The sequence below is a fragment of the Pan paniscus genome, chromosome 8 (genome assembly GCF_029289425.2).
Source record: "Pan paniscus chromosome 8, NHGRI_mPanPan1-v2.0_pri, whole genome shotgun sequence".
Classification (NCBI taxonomy): Eukaryota; Metazoa; Chordata; class Mammalia; order Primates; family Hominidae; genus Pan; species Pan paniscus.
The window spans coordinates 115,501,099-115,514,808 of NC_073257.2; the positions used below are offsets into that span (position 1 = coordinate 115,501,099).

The following is a 13,710-nucleotide window of genomic DNA, read 5'->3' on the forward strand; positions in this document are numbered from 1 at the left end:
TGGGGCTGGGCGAGGTGGCTTACACCTGTCATTACAGCACTTTGGGAAGCTGAGGCAGGAGGATCGTTTAAGGCCAGCCTGGGCTACATAGCAAGATCTCATCTCTACCAAAAAAAAATTTTTTTTTTTTAAATTAGCTGGGTGTGACGGTGCATACCTGTAGTCCCAGGTGCTTGGGAGGCTGAGGTGGGAGGATTGCTTGAGCCCAGAAGTTTGAAGCTGCAGTGAGCTATGATCATACCACTGCACTCCACTCTGGGAGACAGAGTGAGACCCTGTCTCCAAAAATGTAAAAAGTGATTTGGGGAAAACTGATGACCCAGTTAGGAAAAACAAGTAAGACAGACACTGGCTTTATACCGTATAGCAGAATTAACAAATAGAAGATTGACATAATGTTGGGGGTTGAGAAAATCTAAGTGGGGCTCCAAAAGCAGAAACCATAAGTGAAAAGACAAAAGCACATGACTAGATAAAACTAAAACCAAAGCAAAACAAAAACAAAAGGAAACAAAACCAAAAGCTCATAAACAAAGGCAAAAGATAGGGCTGACTTAATTTCTGGTGATTCGATGACTTCTGAAAACAAGCTTTTCCTTTTTTCCTCGTGGTGTTGAGTTTTCACCCAAACCCATGGGGACTTCACTTCCTGGTCCAGTAGTCGCTGGCCAGTGCCCCCAAGTCTGGGTTGCAATGTCCCCATCTGCTCCCTGGACACATCTGGCTCTTTGGAATGGCTCCTCCACACCAGATGTCTGAACACCTCCCCCCACACCCCCCTCCCCACCGTCTTCCTGATCTGACCTTGTTCTTGGGCGCTCATTAGGTGGGAGAAAAGGAATATGAAAGCTGAAGTTCCTATCAACATGTCTGAGCTTTGCGAGAAAGCTCAGGTAGGAGGTGGCTCCTTACGTTCTGTCACAGAAACATGCAGGCAGGCTGAGCCAAGCTCGCCTCCCCAGGGATTGGGAGGCAGAGGTGAGTTAACACGTGGGTGGGAGTCAGGGGCCTGTCTTTGGCTCCCTGATGCAATGGGTGCAAACAGAAGCACAGAATTTTAAGGGTGGATGGGAGCAACGAGTAAAAATACCTAATCTTATGTGAGCCAACAACTACGGCTCAGAAAAGCAAGGGGGTCACACAGTGAGCGCTTAGCAGCATCTGGCCCAGAGCCTGGTGCTCTTGCATCTCAGAGAAAAGACAAAGATGAGCCCACTGGCCCTCACTGACGGTTTTTCTACATGGACACTATAGAGCTATGGGAAGAGGGGGCTCATGGAGGTGACGGTCAGGCCTGCTTAGGGCCCCGAGTGCTGTATTTGTGTTCCTTCAGCACTACATGGGTAAAATTAAGATTCCAGGAGGAGAAACGCAAGGGAATCAGGAGTGCCTGTGTGTGTCTGGGTCCAGCTCTGCTCACATCTGCTTTCCAGCAATGGAGAATGAAATGACTCCAGCGGGAAGCAAGCTGGAAAGGGCGCGATGGAGAGTGCGAGGGTGTGTGTGTGTGTGTGTGTAGGGGTTGGGGGAGGAGAAGAAAGACAGGAAATGAGGATCAACGTAGAGCCTGGAATGTTGGGAAATGGCTTATTTAAGGGGGTGTCTGGCAGCCTTTTTAAGGTGGAATCTTTTCAGCCGGGTTTTCTCAGTCCAAGCTCCTGCTGGCTGTAAGACTAGGCCATGGGGATAGGAGCGGACTAGAAGCAGCTCAGAGTGACTTTGTTGGTCATTTTAGAAAACAAAAAAATAATAATAAAGCAGCCTTGTAGATAAGCTCCAGGCAAGTGAGCTAGGCCACCAGCCTGCCAGAATGTTTCCTGGCTTTCCCATGTTCAACTCATGGCTGGTGGGTGATTGGGTTGACTCTAGTTTCCATTGCTCAGAGAACATAAAAGTCTAGGGGCACTGGCTTTGGACAATACACATCCAGATGCACAGTCCCATCCCACCCAATGGGACAGAAAGGGACATCTCAGCCCTCCTGACTGATATGCACCAGGGCTCCGGGGTGGGGCGGGGTGGGGGCGGGGTAGGGGCGGGGGGTGCGGTGCATGCCATGGAGCCATGTTCCATCAGGTCAGACTAAGGTGCAATCTCCATATGGCCAGTGACCTCAGCATGGACTAGCCTTTAATGCCATCATGTTGTACCATGTTCTGAGCAACTGTCCCACGAGTACTCACATCCCCTGGGGCACATTGGTGCCACTGCACAATCCTGTCCCCTCTGTCGGAGACCACCTAGAATGCATGTCCTGCCCACAGTGGATCTGGGGTCCCCAGAGCCCAAGGATATAGGACTATCCCTGTCAGCTGGGTAACTGGCAGAGAAGAGAGAAGGTGGGCAAAGTCATCACAGCTGAGCCAGTTCCAAGGACACCAAAAGCACTTACTGAGATCAAGTCTCCTGGAGCATTTCTTGAGAGCAGGGGTCCTGGAAGGGTAGGTCTTGGCCAGGTAATGGTGAGTGAAACCCACGGGACTGTTTGCCTCCAGCAGGTCAGGAAAGACCCCACTTCCCTACCCACACCATTCAATAGGATTCTACGCTGGGAACTGTGATTAGGCCTGGGAGAGGGAGGGGCAAGAGAAGGAAGAAGCCTCCGATGGCCTGAGCCAAGGCCTGACTTCTGCTCCAGCCCTTGCAGCCAGCCCTGCAGATTGGACAGCCAGTCCCCATCCACCAGGGACATGGCTGCAAGAGGCCTGCATCTGCACCCGCCCCCGCCCCCAGCCCACCTCCCTGAGTACTGAGCCTGGGCAGCAGAGGTTGCCTGCTGGGACCTCATCAAGGCCTGCGGACGCCAGTGCTCCAGGCAGCCCTAGCTGTGGAGCACACCAGGCAGCCAAGGCCGGACACACAAAACCAAATTCAGATGTGCTGAACTCTCTTGGCAGATACGTGGGAAGGGATTGCACCACAGCCTGCAAGCTGACCCGGGGCCTCTGTGCCCCGCTGGCTGTGGCTCAAGCTCTGCTTTACGCGTCCCGGGAGAAAACTTGCAAGATGAGCATTCTCTGGTTGAGCTATTCAGCTGTGCAGAGGTGCAGCAGCCCAGCCCTGTGCCGTGGGCACAAAGCTGTCAGTATCTACCTGCCATCAGGTGGCCATGGCCACTTTGCACTCTGCCCAGGGCCCAGGTGGGCGAGAGGCATCTCGTTCATAATGTAAGGGTTCCCTACCTGATATACCACCAGCCTTCCAGATTCTTCCGGATCACCTCCACTGTGACGCCCTTCTCAAAGCCAATCTCGTCCTTGCTTTGGCTGGTGTAAGGCTGCACGGTGACATACTTCTCCTCTGGGGGTGGGAGCAAGCAAGCAAGATTATTTGAGGTCAGGGTGCAGGTCCTGCTTCCTGTCCCCTCCTCCTGCCCTGGCCTGGCTTTTGCTCAACTGCTTGCCAAGAAGGTCCACTGGGTTGGCTCTGGCTTCTCCAGGGGAGGGAAGGACCAGGCCCCAGAGGTGGCAGCAGGGAGACCATGGGAGCAGAGGTCACTGCTGCTCCCAGTGTGTGCCAAAGCCAGCCAGGACCCAGGTTGTCAGGCAAGGCCCTGGGAGAAGGGAGTCGGCTCTCCCAGCCTGATAATGGCAGCCAGGCTGCCGGGACCTTGGAGTCCACAGGGCTCAGAAGCTTGCTGGGCTGAGGGCAGGATTAGGAGAAGCCGGCCCCTCATGAGGTGTCCTTGCATGCCTTGAGGCCCCACGGCATACCGCTTTTCCTCGAAATGTGCCGTTTCCATCTGTGTCCCAGATGAACTCTCATATCCCTGCCCCCAGCTCAGCCTCTTGCATCCTTCCTCTGTCTGACCTTCAGAGGTTCTAGGGACACCTCCTCGGTGAAGCCTTCCCTGAGCACCCACTTCATCCATTAACACCTGGTCATGTAATCTCCCAAGAGGAGTCCATGGAACCCAGGTCTCATGGAAGCAGTTACATGTGTTTTGTTAAGACAAGGGTTCGATGGCCAAATGAGCTTGGAAACACCAAGCACAGCACAATCAGGCAGCACTGGCCCAAGCGGCTTCTGCAGAACATGCTGTGCCAACCACGCAGCCGAGGCCTAGCCCCTCTGGAGGGCAGCCTGCTCTATTTTCAAGGATGTCACTTCAGGGTCTTGCCCAAGGTCCTCCCGAGGTGCTGGGAAAGAAGTGCCTTGTAGACTCTCAGGAAGGCTTGGGAGGGCAGGTGTGGGGAGAGTGGGGCACCATGGTGCCTCCCCTGGTTTCTCTCAGCCTCTCTCCTGGCAGGAGGCCTGGGTGCCACCCGCTTGGGTCCTTGATCAGGCTTCCAGGAGGGTGTTTCTTCCATGCCTGCTGGGGTTCAGCTCTCCCTGTCCCAGGAAGCCCCTGATAGGTAGACCCCAGAGCTGAGTACTCCCTGGCTCTGCTCCTAGCTGGCTGGCTAAAGAGTCCTTGCCTCCTGCCTGAGACACTCCGTAGAGGGCTGCTCGGAGTGGAACACTCCCCACCTCACCCTCTGGGGCAACAGGAGCTGAGACAGGAGGAGGAAGTGGCAATCTGGCCATGCCCTTCCGAAGGGTCACCCTGAGCCACTGTTGTCCTCTCTGGCGTGGGTGCTCCCCAGGGGCTGAGACAGTGCCTGGGAGACAGCGAGACACTGTTGACTGCATCACGACCAGGCAAGGCTGAGCAAGGGTACTGATGGGAAGTGCTGTGAGCTCAAAACAGCGGGATGCTGGAGTAGACTGCTGGCCTCTGGTCTCTGGGACACCCACCCCTCCTGGCTCCCAGCTGTGACAGCCACCCCCTGGGCTCCTTGGCTGGATGCTGGCGGGCAGCCTGCCTAAGACTGGTGGCCGTGGGGGTGGGAGGCAGCTGCCACCCCAACCCCCAGCTGTGGGAGGGCCATCTGTCCACTCTCCCCTGGATTATCGGGGCCCTGTCTGCAGCCCTGTGCTGAGCCGAGATAGCAGCTCCCTTTGGGGGTGGTTGTGGCTGCCCTGCCAGGCTGTGAGGACAGAACTGATGGGCTACTAGCCAAATTCAAACGGCTGCCCAAAAGCAGAAGGAGGGTGATGACCCATGGGAGCCTGCAGGATTTTTCAGCACGCCCTTCTCTGCTGCAGAACTTGGTCAGCATCGACTCAGGGAGGCTTTCAGATTCCAACCCAGCCATGCTTCGGACTGCTGCCAAGGCGGCCTGAGAACCCTGCCCAGCCAGATTCTGACTCGGCCCTTTGAGAAGTTCAGGGCTCCACAGTCCAACTCTCTCTGCTCTCCTGCCTGCTCCTGGTTCTGCTCCATTTTCCAGTGAGGCATGGCAAATCCCGGCTCAGCGGCGGCCAGAGGGGCAGCGCCAGGCTCCGGGAATCCAGGATTCTGAGGTTAGGATGAGGCGAGGACTGGGCTCCACATTTTGCCTTTGTTCAGCTGGGCTATTTTTAAAAGTCTGTGGTTCGAGCAGGAAGCCATCATTAAGGTTTTCCTAGGCAAGGTTGCATTTGCAGGGAAAAATGACAGCCCTTCTCGTGGGAAGATCAGAGGAGCCCTGCCCTGCTTCATGGCAGAGAACAAGGTCTAGCCCATCATGTGGGCTCAGCCTCCTGGGCCACTAGGGCCCAGCCCCAGCCTTCGCAGCCTCCCGGGGTGCGTGGAAGACAGAATCCCGTGGGCCATGTAAGCCCAGGCTTTCTCCTGACCTCTTGGGGGTGGGGGCAGAACCAGGGATATCAGTTCTGGCCGGTAAAGTTGAGCTGCTCCTGCAAAAGGTTCTTGGGGGCTCTGGGGCTGCAGCAACCACAGATGTCCAGGAGTTCACGTGCTGCTGGTGAGAGCTCCTGGATGGGAGGCTCGTCCTGCCCCGGTCACTGCACAGGTTGCAGGGATGAGAACCCAGAGCCCTCCTCCCTGGCAGGGCTAGGCAGGCAGACCAGGTCGTCCCAGCTCCTGGGTTTCCACCCAGTTGGCTCAGATGGCAGAGGCATGGACTTTCCATGTGGACACAGGCCTTGTGGGTCTCAGGCCTTCCAACTCACAGGTGTCCCAAGGAAGAGAGACTTGCCTGGGCCACAAACCCCATCTGGGGGCGCCAGACAAGAGAAGGCCCAGACAGACGGACATGGCCTCAGCGGGCAGCTGCATGATTCAGGGTGGTCAGGGTCTTGGGAAGAGATGTCCCGTCGGAAATGGGGTTGAGGGAAGGGAGGCTGTGAGCTCCAGTGGGATCCTCAGGGCTTCTGGGAAGCACTGGGGCCGTGAGCACTGACCATGCCACCAGGAGACGGTGGCAGCCTGCCCTGGGGAGGGCTGGCCAGGCAGTCAGCCGGGTGGGTGAGGGGGATAGGCCTGCTTTGGTTTTGGAGGCAGGGGCTGGATGTCCTGTAGTTTCCAAACCACAGAAGCCTCCTCTTCCCCAACACTTTCCCCTCTGTCAGCAGTCTCCCCACTCCCTTCCTGCCCCCACGACTTACCCAACCCCACTGAGAGAGGCCTTTTGGTTCCAAGGGCCTGGCTGGCTGAGGGAACGGGGAGCGGAGGCCATGGGGAAGCTCCGCTTTTCTCTTGTCTAGCTCCTCCACAACCTGCAGCCTGCCTCCCCCACCAGCTCTGCTGTTTGCAGCAAGCGTCTCCAAGCCAACTCTCTGCAAGTTTTTCTTGGCTGCCTGGTTTAACTTAGCCCATCAGGCTGAGGCTGGGACATTATGTTGTTTAGGTCTCTTATTTAAGAGAGAGAGAGAGAGAGCAAGAGCTGGGGGCTTATATTTGCTTAGGTATGGGTGACCAAGAATTAGGCATTTCATTGCGTATTTGTGTCTCCACATATCACTGTATGTCTGTGACTGGCATATATGTGGTGCAAGGCGTTGTGTGTATGAAGCTGTATGTGCCCTTGTGAGTGTTGCTGTGGAGGAACGGGTGGCGTATGTGTGTATGTTGCGTATATGTGTGTGTGTGATGATTTTGTGACTGTGTATGATGCATTTGTGGTGGTATAAACAGAAGACACATGGCACGGTGTATGCGTGGCTGCATAATTGGAATTGTGTATGTGTATTGTGAGTGGCTGTGTGCCTGGGACTGTGGATATGTGGGTGTCAGGGAGGCTGGATGTGACAGGGCGCACAGTCGTATCTGTGGCCATGAGGGCTGTGCGTGTCTGTGGGGTTGTGGAGATGGTCGTGTTTGGGGCTCAGTATGCAAGGGTGTTTGGAGCCAAACCTTCATCCGTGCCATGCATTTCCAGACTTACGTCCCACTCTCCTTTGCCGCCAAGGCTTGAGCTGCGTCCCAGCTTTAGGGTGGCCATTGCTCTATGTCCAGCCTGTTCTTGCTGTTTCTACAACTTGACCCCCAGCCCTGTGTCAGCCCACAGGGTCCAGCCCAGGCTGTGCCCTCAGGACAAGCTGGACTTCTCATGGCCAGTGCTCTGTGCCTGACGCTGAGCCAGCCATAGGCTGTAGCCACCTGTGTCCAGGCTTCCTGCTGCTTTGGGCCTGGGGCAGACACCAAAACATGCTCTTACAGTCATTTAGAACCAAGCTGTGAGGGTGGGGGTCACTGGGTGTCCCCGCTTCCAGAAAGGCCAGTGTTTATGATACACCTCTCTCTGTGCCGTCACTGTGAGAAGCACACACACCCTGCTCCATGCGGAGCTGGCCAAGCCCTGGCCCAGGGGTCTGCAGATGTTTAAGGGTTTGTTCAGCAGCCCAGCCCTGGGGCTTTGTTCCACTCCCTTACCTCCCAAGTTCCTGGATGCTAGAAAGATCCTGGGCGAGAAAGCTCTAAACCCACAAACATCTGATCAGCCCATGTGCTGGGCCTGGGGGGCTCCCTGGACTCCCCTGGATCAGGCCCCTCCTGAAGCCCCAGCAGTTACTGCTCCTGGCTGGACCTGACCCTCAGCAGAGCCTGTTGGGCTGCACCCTGATGCCAGGCTGGGTCTGGCTTTGCTCCCTTTCTAGTTTCCGTGGAGCTGGCAGGAGGAGCGTGAATGTGAGCCAGTCCTTCTTTCTGCTTTGTTCCCAAGAAACTGATAGAACAACTTTGGCCGAGGGAGCATTTTCTCAGAGGACAGGGGCCATGAAGGATGGGGGAGTGGGATGGCCCCAGCAGAGGGCTAGACACGCTTAGCTCCTTTAATCTGCAGCTTCCAGGGCCAATGTGGCCTTTCTTAAAGACCCGAGACCCCCTTGTCCCCCTCCTCAAGCCCCTGTACCTTTTCAGGGAACCCACAACTGTGTTCCATGACCCTCATACCCAGGAGGTTGACAAAGCCAGAGCCACCCCCAGTGCCACCCCGATTCCCAAGCAGGCCCACCCCACACCAGCTGCAGTAGGTGAGAAGAAAGCCTGGCCCATGAATCTGGGTGAACAAGGAGGCCACAGGGCAGAGAGCAGAGCCCTGAAAGAAAGAGCAGTGTTAGTGAGAGACAGGCGGTCGCTGCGAGGGAGGAGAAGCCAGCTCCCGCAGTCACCTCGGCTGTGCTGCCTGTTGACCATCCCGCCCAGGGTCCACCGGCGATCCAGGCGCCGCAGATGGGCCTTGCGTCTCTTGGACACTGGTGTGGGAGATGGCGATGGAGCATGCAGCCAACAGCAACCGGTGGAGAGAATGGAGATGAGGATGAGATGGGATGGGGGTGGGAGGAAGGGGCACAGGGAGGGGAGGCCCACACTTCCAGTCACCATCACCTGGACTGAACCAAAGGGCACGCCCCTGTTGGATGGGGCAGATATGACAGGTCATGGTCGGCACACAGGGAAAAATTCAACCAAACTCCACAGTGTGTGCCCCTGAGCCTAGGAGTGGGCTAAAGCCTTTAGAATCCCAGCACCTTAGAGAAAAGAGGGTCCCTAGCTCCAGCCCAGTGCAAGACAGCCCCTCAGCTACAGCCTCCAGGGATGGTGAGATCAGTGTCCCTCACTGCTGGGCGGTCCTGATTCCCAGGAGGGTGTGGGTTCCTGCAACATCTGAGCTTATGTCCACTCGCTCACTGAGTACTGACTGTGAACGTGCTACCTTGGACAGGCACCATGCTTGGAAGAATCAGTGTGCCCAAGAGAGACTTGGATCCCTTCCTTGCAGGGCTGAGAGCTCTCGCCATTCTGGGAACCTTTCCCTGTGTCTCTGCATTCCCAGGGCCTAGCACAGGGCCGGGCACACAGCTGGGTCCCAGGAAGTACCTGCTGAACGGAATGACACAAGGGTGGGTGCCAGAGGCCCTGGCTCTGCTCCTCCTCTCAGGCCACCCATCGGGACATCTGATGACAGGGGCCCCCTCCCCAGCTTCTCACTGCTCCTGACCCCGTGCCCTGAGCAGCATCCTGCACTGCTCCTCTGGTGGCTGCTGCTCGGCTCTGAGCCCCCTGCACCCTCTGCTCAGACCCCAGCTCCAGATGCCTCTGTCTTCCTGTGAGACTCCCAGATGGAATGGATACTGGACCAGGGCTCCAGGGTGCCAGCTGGCCTCACTTCCTGCCACCACAGAAAGAAGGTGCCAGGCTGCCCGGGTCTGGGGGTGGGAGAAGGGCCAGTGGCTGGAGTGAAAATAAAACGGTCCCAGACCACCGAGGCCCTGGGAAAGCATTTGCTTTCCTGGAAGAAGAGGGACCTGTCTGACCTGCTTCTTATAAGGACAAAAGGGTAGGAGGTGTGGACTCCAGTCCAGGCCCCACTGCCAGCAACCTGTGTCACTCTAGGAGGCCAGCCACCCATCTCTAAGCCTCTCTTTCCTCATCTGTCTTACAGTGACACCACCTGCCCTGGCATGAGCCTAGACAAGGGGCTGAATGGGCTCTGGGAAACATGAATCAGGTCCTGTGCAAGGCCTCCTGGTGGGGCGGGGAGAGGTGGGGGAGGTGTGTAGGGCTTCTCTGCAGAGATGAAGGGGTTCAGCTCATGGCCAGACCAGAGGCAGCTTTCGCAGTAAGGTGTTGATGTCGGCATTTACTCTGTGTGCGAGGCCCAGTTTAAACCATGTACAAAGATCATCTCACTTGGGCCTCACAAAAGCCCTATGTGGTTGGCATCTTACAAATGGGGAGAGAGAGGCACAGGGCTTTAAAGAACACTGTGTGTCAGGCAGCATGTGAATCCAGGCAGTCTGGCTCCAAAGCCTAGACTCTTAGCATAGACTCTGCACCCCGAGCTATTGCTGTTCCCCTAACTCTGCTGCCCCTTGGGCTGCCAAGCCCTGGGAAGAAGGGGATGTGGGGAGGGGACAGGGTCTGGGTGCTGGGGGATCTGCTCACTAATGGGGTACATGCCTTTGGTACAGCAGCACAGAAGACCGTGGTCTGTTCCGCATGTCCCAATATGCGCCCACTCTGGAGGAAGCAGGTCCATACTGGTAGATGTGGGACACAGGAGCAAAGGCAGAGACTTGGGTTCTGGTCTTGGCTCTATCACAAATGAACCCGAGGGCTTGACAGAGGTAACACACCTCTCCTGGTTCACTGAAGCACCCTGCGAATGTCAGGCTTGGACCCGCACCTCTGTCAGTGGACAAGAAAGTCTCAACTCCCACCCTTCCTACCATACTGAACTCCCACAGCACACCTGGGTTCAAGAGCAGCATGAACATACATCAAAGTGTCTCATGATAAGGACACACCAGAACAGCCAATCATCTTTTCTTCCTAAAGTAATGAAGATGAGCTATTAGGAAAGCTTTGATAGGATGCAGGCTTCCAATTTCTGTCTACAGGGCTCAGGGCACCTATGATGGGATGGCCATAGTGCTGGGGTAGAGATGGCTGGAGAGGGAACTAGTGTCGGCCAGTCTCTTGGCCATGTGGCTGCAGGTGCAGAGAGACTAGCGGACACACCACAGCAGCTGGGGCCTTAGGCCCAGGGGACCCATCCCTGAGCCCTTCTGTAGATCTGGGTGGGAAATGCCCAAGATGTGACGGTGGAATCCACAGCTATCCAGAAGTTGCCAGGAGAATTGGCACACAGGCCCTGTCAGAGGCATGCACAGGAACCTATTTTAGGAGAATCGCCCTGGGCACGCACGCACGCGCACACACACCCACACCCACCCCACACACACATACACCCACACCGCCTCTGAACGCAGAATCTGCACTGGCTGCCTGATTCTTCCTCCATCAAGGTCAAAATCCTGCCCAACCCACTACTACTTGTTCTGCGCGCAAAGCACCTGCCTTCTGTTCCAACCAGGCTGGCATCTGTGCTCCACACCTCTCACGTGCTTTCCTGCCCTGGCCTTCTCCCCACTCAGTGCCTAGGTCCTCCATAATCGACCCAACAGCTCCGCTCTGACCTTCCTGGTGCAGCCTTTTCAACTGGGGCTCCGATTCATACACGCACTACCCTAGAGCTGCCTGTACTGCTTACAAGCAAAATGCTTCACAGAGAGGTGTGTGGCACAGCAGAAAGGACCATGGGACAAAGGAGGTGGACTAGGGTCCAAACCTGATAAACATCTTGAAGCCTCAGTTGCCACAGCTGGAAGGATGGGGATGGCCATAGCCACAGGGTCCTCCCAGGGTGGGGGCAAGGGCACTTCAGGACCTGGTCTAGCATCTGGTACTTTGTGAGCTCCTGCTGTTTTTGAGAGGCCCTGGCATGCCCTATAGAATGTGGAACTAGGGGCTGGGCACTGTGGCTCATGCCTGTAATCCCAGCACTTTGGGAGGCTGAGGTGGCGGATTGCTTGGGGCCAGGAGTTCAAGACCAGCCTGACCAACATGGCGAGACCCTGTCTCTACTAAAAACAAAAATTAGCCAGGCGTAGTGGTAGGTGCCTGTAATCCCAGCTACTCAGGAGGCTGAGACATGAGAATTGCTTGAGCCCAGGTGGCAGAGGTTGCAGTGAGCTGACATTGTGCCACTGCACTTCAGCCTAGGAGACAGAGCAAGACTCTGTTTCAACAACAACAACAACAAAAAGAATGTGGAACTAGGTAGGAGGCGAGGCTGGGGACTGCAGGCATATGAGACCAGACCTAGCTCAGGGGCCAAGACTCTCCCCTGCTGCAGAGGTGCAGTGGAACCAGAGGGAAGACAGGTGCAGGCTCAGCCCCAGGGCTCAGGGAGCAGCCCAGCCTGAACATGCGGGCCCTTCCCAATGGGGCCTTGTCCCTGGAAACCTGTCACACAGTGGAAGCACACGGCAGGGGCCGAGGCTCTGGTCAAGGGGCTGAAGTAAAGCCTCGACATAGGAGGAAGGGCGAAGCCCCAACCGCCCGCCGAGTAACCGACATTTAGGGGAAGAATGAATAAGGAGCTGGCGCTTGGCGGCTGCTTACTTTGGCCTGGCAGCAAAAAGCAGGCCTGGAGGTGGCCTGAGCACCGGGTGGCGGCCTCAATCCCTCTGGCTTTCAGACACATCCATCTGGACCATCCCCACCAACCGTTAGGGAAAGAATTCCCGCAGCCAGGCCATAGGAGGCTTGGAAGCCATTAGGAGCAGGCAGCCAAGAACTGGGGGTGGCGCAAACGGACTGGGCTCAGGCAGCCTGCTCTAGGGAGTACAGAAGCCACAGATAGGCCCAGGCCAGTGCTGGCTTAGAGGGCAGGGGCAGACTCTTTGAAATGCAAGGAGAAAGACCCTGAAAAACCTCACTGAGTAGTTTTTAAGTGTTTGGAATTAAAAAAAAAAAAGAAAAAGAAAAAAAAAAAAAAAGGAAGGGCTGGGTGTGGTGGCCCACACCTGTAATTCCAGCACTTTGGGAGGCCGAGGCATGTGGATCGCTTGAGCCCAGGAGTTTGAGACCAGCCTGGCCAACATGGTGAAAGCCTGTCTCTAGAAAAAAATACAAAAATAAAAAAAAAAATAAGAAAAAGTGGGGTGGGTGGGAAAACAAACCTCATGAAGCCAAATCTAATCAGAGAGGCTGACTGTGTAGGGGTCTGAGCCATCCCTCAGTTCCTGAGCCCCTGAGACAGAGCAGCAGGGGTCGGACTGGGGTGGGAGGTGAGCTTTTGGGCCAACCTTACTGAGATGGGATCCCAAGGGAGGAGGCTAGGATATGGCTCAGCTCACTTTAGGGGTTCTGTTGGTTCTAGGGGAAGAGTGAGAGAGCTGCCTCCAGAGGCCGCGTTGCTCCCTGCCCCTTGGATCTGCAAGCCCTCACCTTCTCCAGTCTTAGAGGTGTTGATGTCAGAGTCATCCCGAGTACCATTCTGGGCCTCCAGGTAGGTGGCAGGGACCCAGCCCTGCTCCTCAGAAGTGCTCACGAACCACCAGCCTGCAGGGAGGACAAGAGAGAACAGGACTGTGAGAGACTGCAGGGTGGCAGGGGTGGCTCGGGGGCCAGGACAAGGACTGAAGGAGAGGCACAAGAAGCGGAGCATGGAGCCAGATGGCCTGGGGACCCAGCAAATGCCTGGCCCAGCTCCAGCCTTGAGGAGCCTGCGTCTGTTCTAAGGCAGAAACGACCAGCACACTTCCCGAGAAGTGGGACCAATAAACTGTGAGCCACACTAACAAATGTCTGATGGAAAATGAAATAGACATAGTGATATGTCCAGTGTGTGAAAATTCATCTTGCAGGAAAGGCCAAGGGAGCTCCGGCCATACAGAGAGACCATTTATGGTCTTTCAAACCCATTAGGATGACTGGTTTGCCTGGAGCTTGGCTGCCTTCTCAGCTTTCAAACTAAGTGCCTCACAGACAGTCTCTAACGGTCAACGGTTGCCTTTTCCCCATCGCGGGTCAGCGGTACCTTCGCATTGGTGCCACTCACAGCTGCCCTTTAAGTGTGTTCACGTTTCAGTCGC

The 13,710-nt window shown here is 56.0% G+C and overlaps 1 protein-coding gene across 6 annotated transcripts in view; it reads right to left on the bottom strand.

Annotated features, from left to right (window-relative positions):
* SH3PXD2A (SH3 and PX domains 2A) overlaps window positions 1-13,710 on the bottom strand; it is a 261,615-nt gene that overhangs the window by 20,556 nt on the left and 227,349 nt on the right. For 4 of the 6 annotated variants that reach the window (XM_034931423.4, XM_034931424.3, XM_034931426.3 and 1 more), the window contains 3 exons: window positions 13,064-13,177; window positions 8,437-8,520; window positions 3,183-3,300 (listed from right to left, as the gene is read on the bottom strand). In XM_034931423.4, the coding sequence (XP_034787314.1) occupies window positions 3,183-3,300; window positions 8,437-8,520; window positions 13,064-13,177 (316 nt within the window). The remainder of the gene's footprint in view (window positions 1-3,182; window positions 3,301-8,436; window positions 8,521-13,063; window positions 13,178-13,710) is intronic. The other 2 variants (XM_034931425.4, XM_055093343.2) reach the window with 1 other exon arrangement.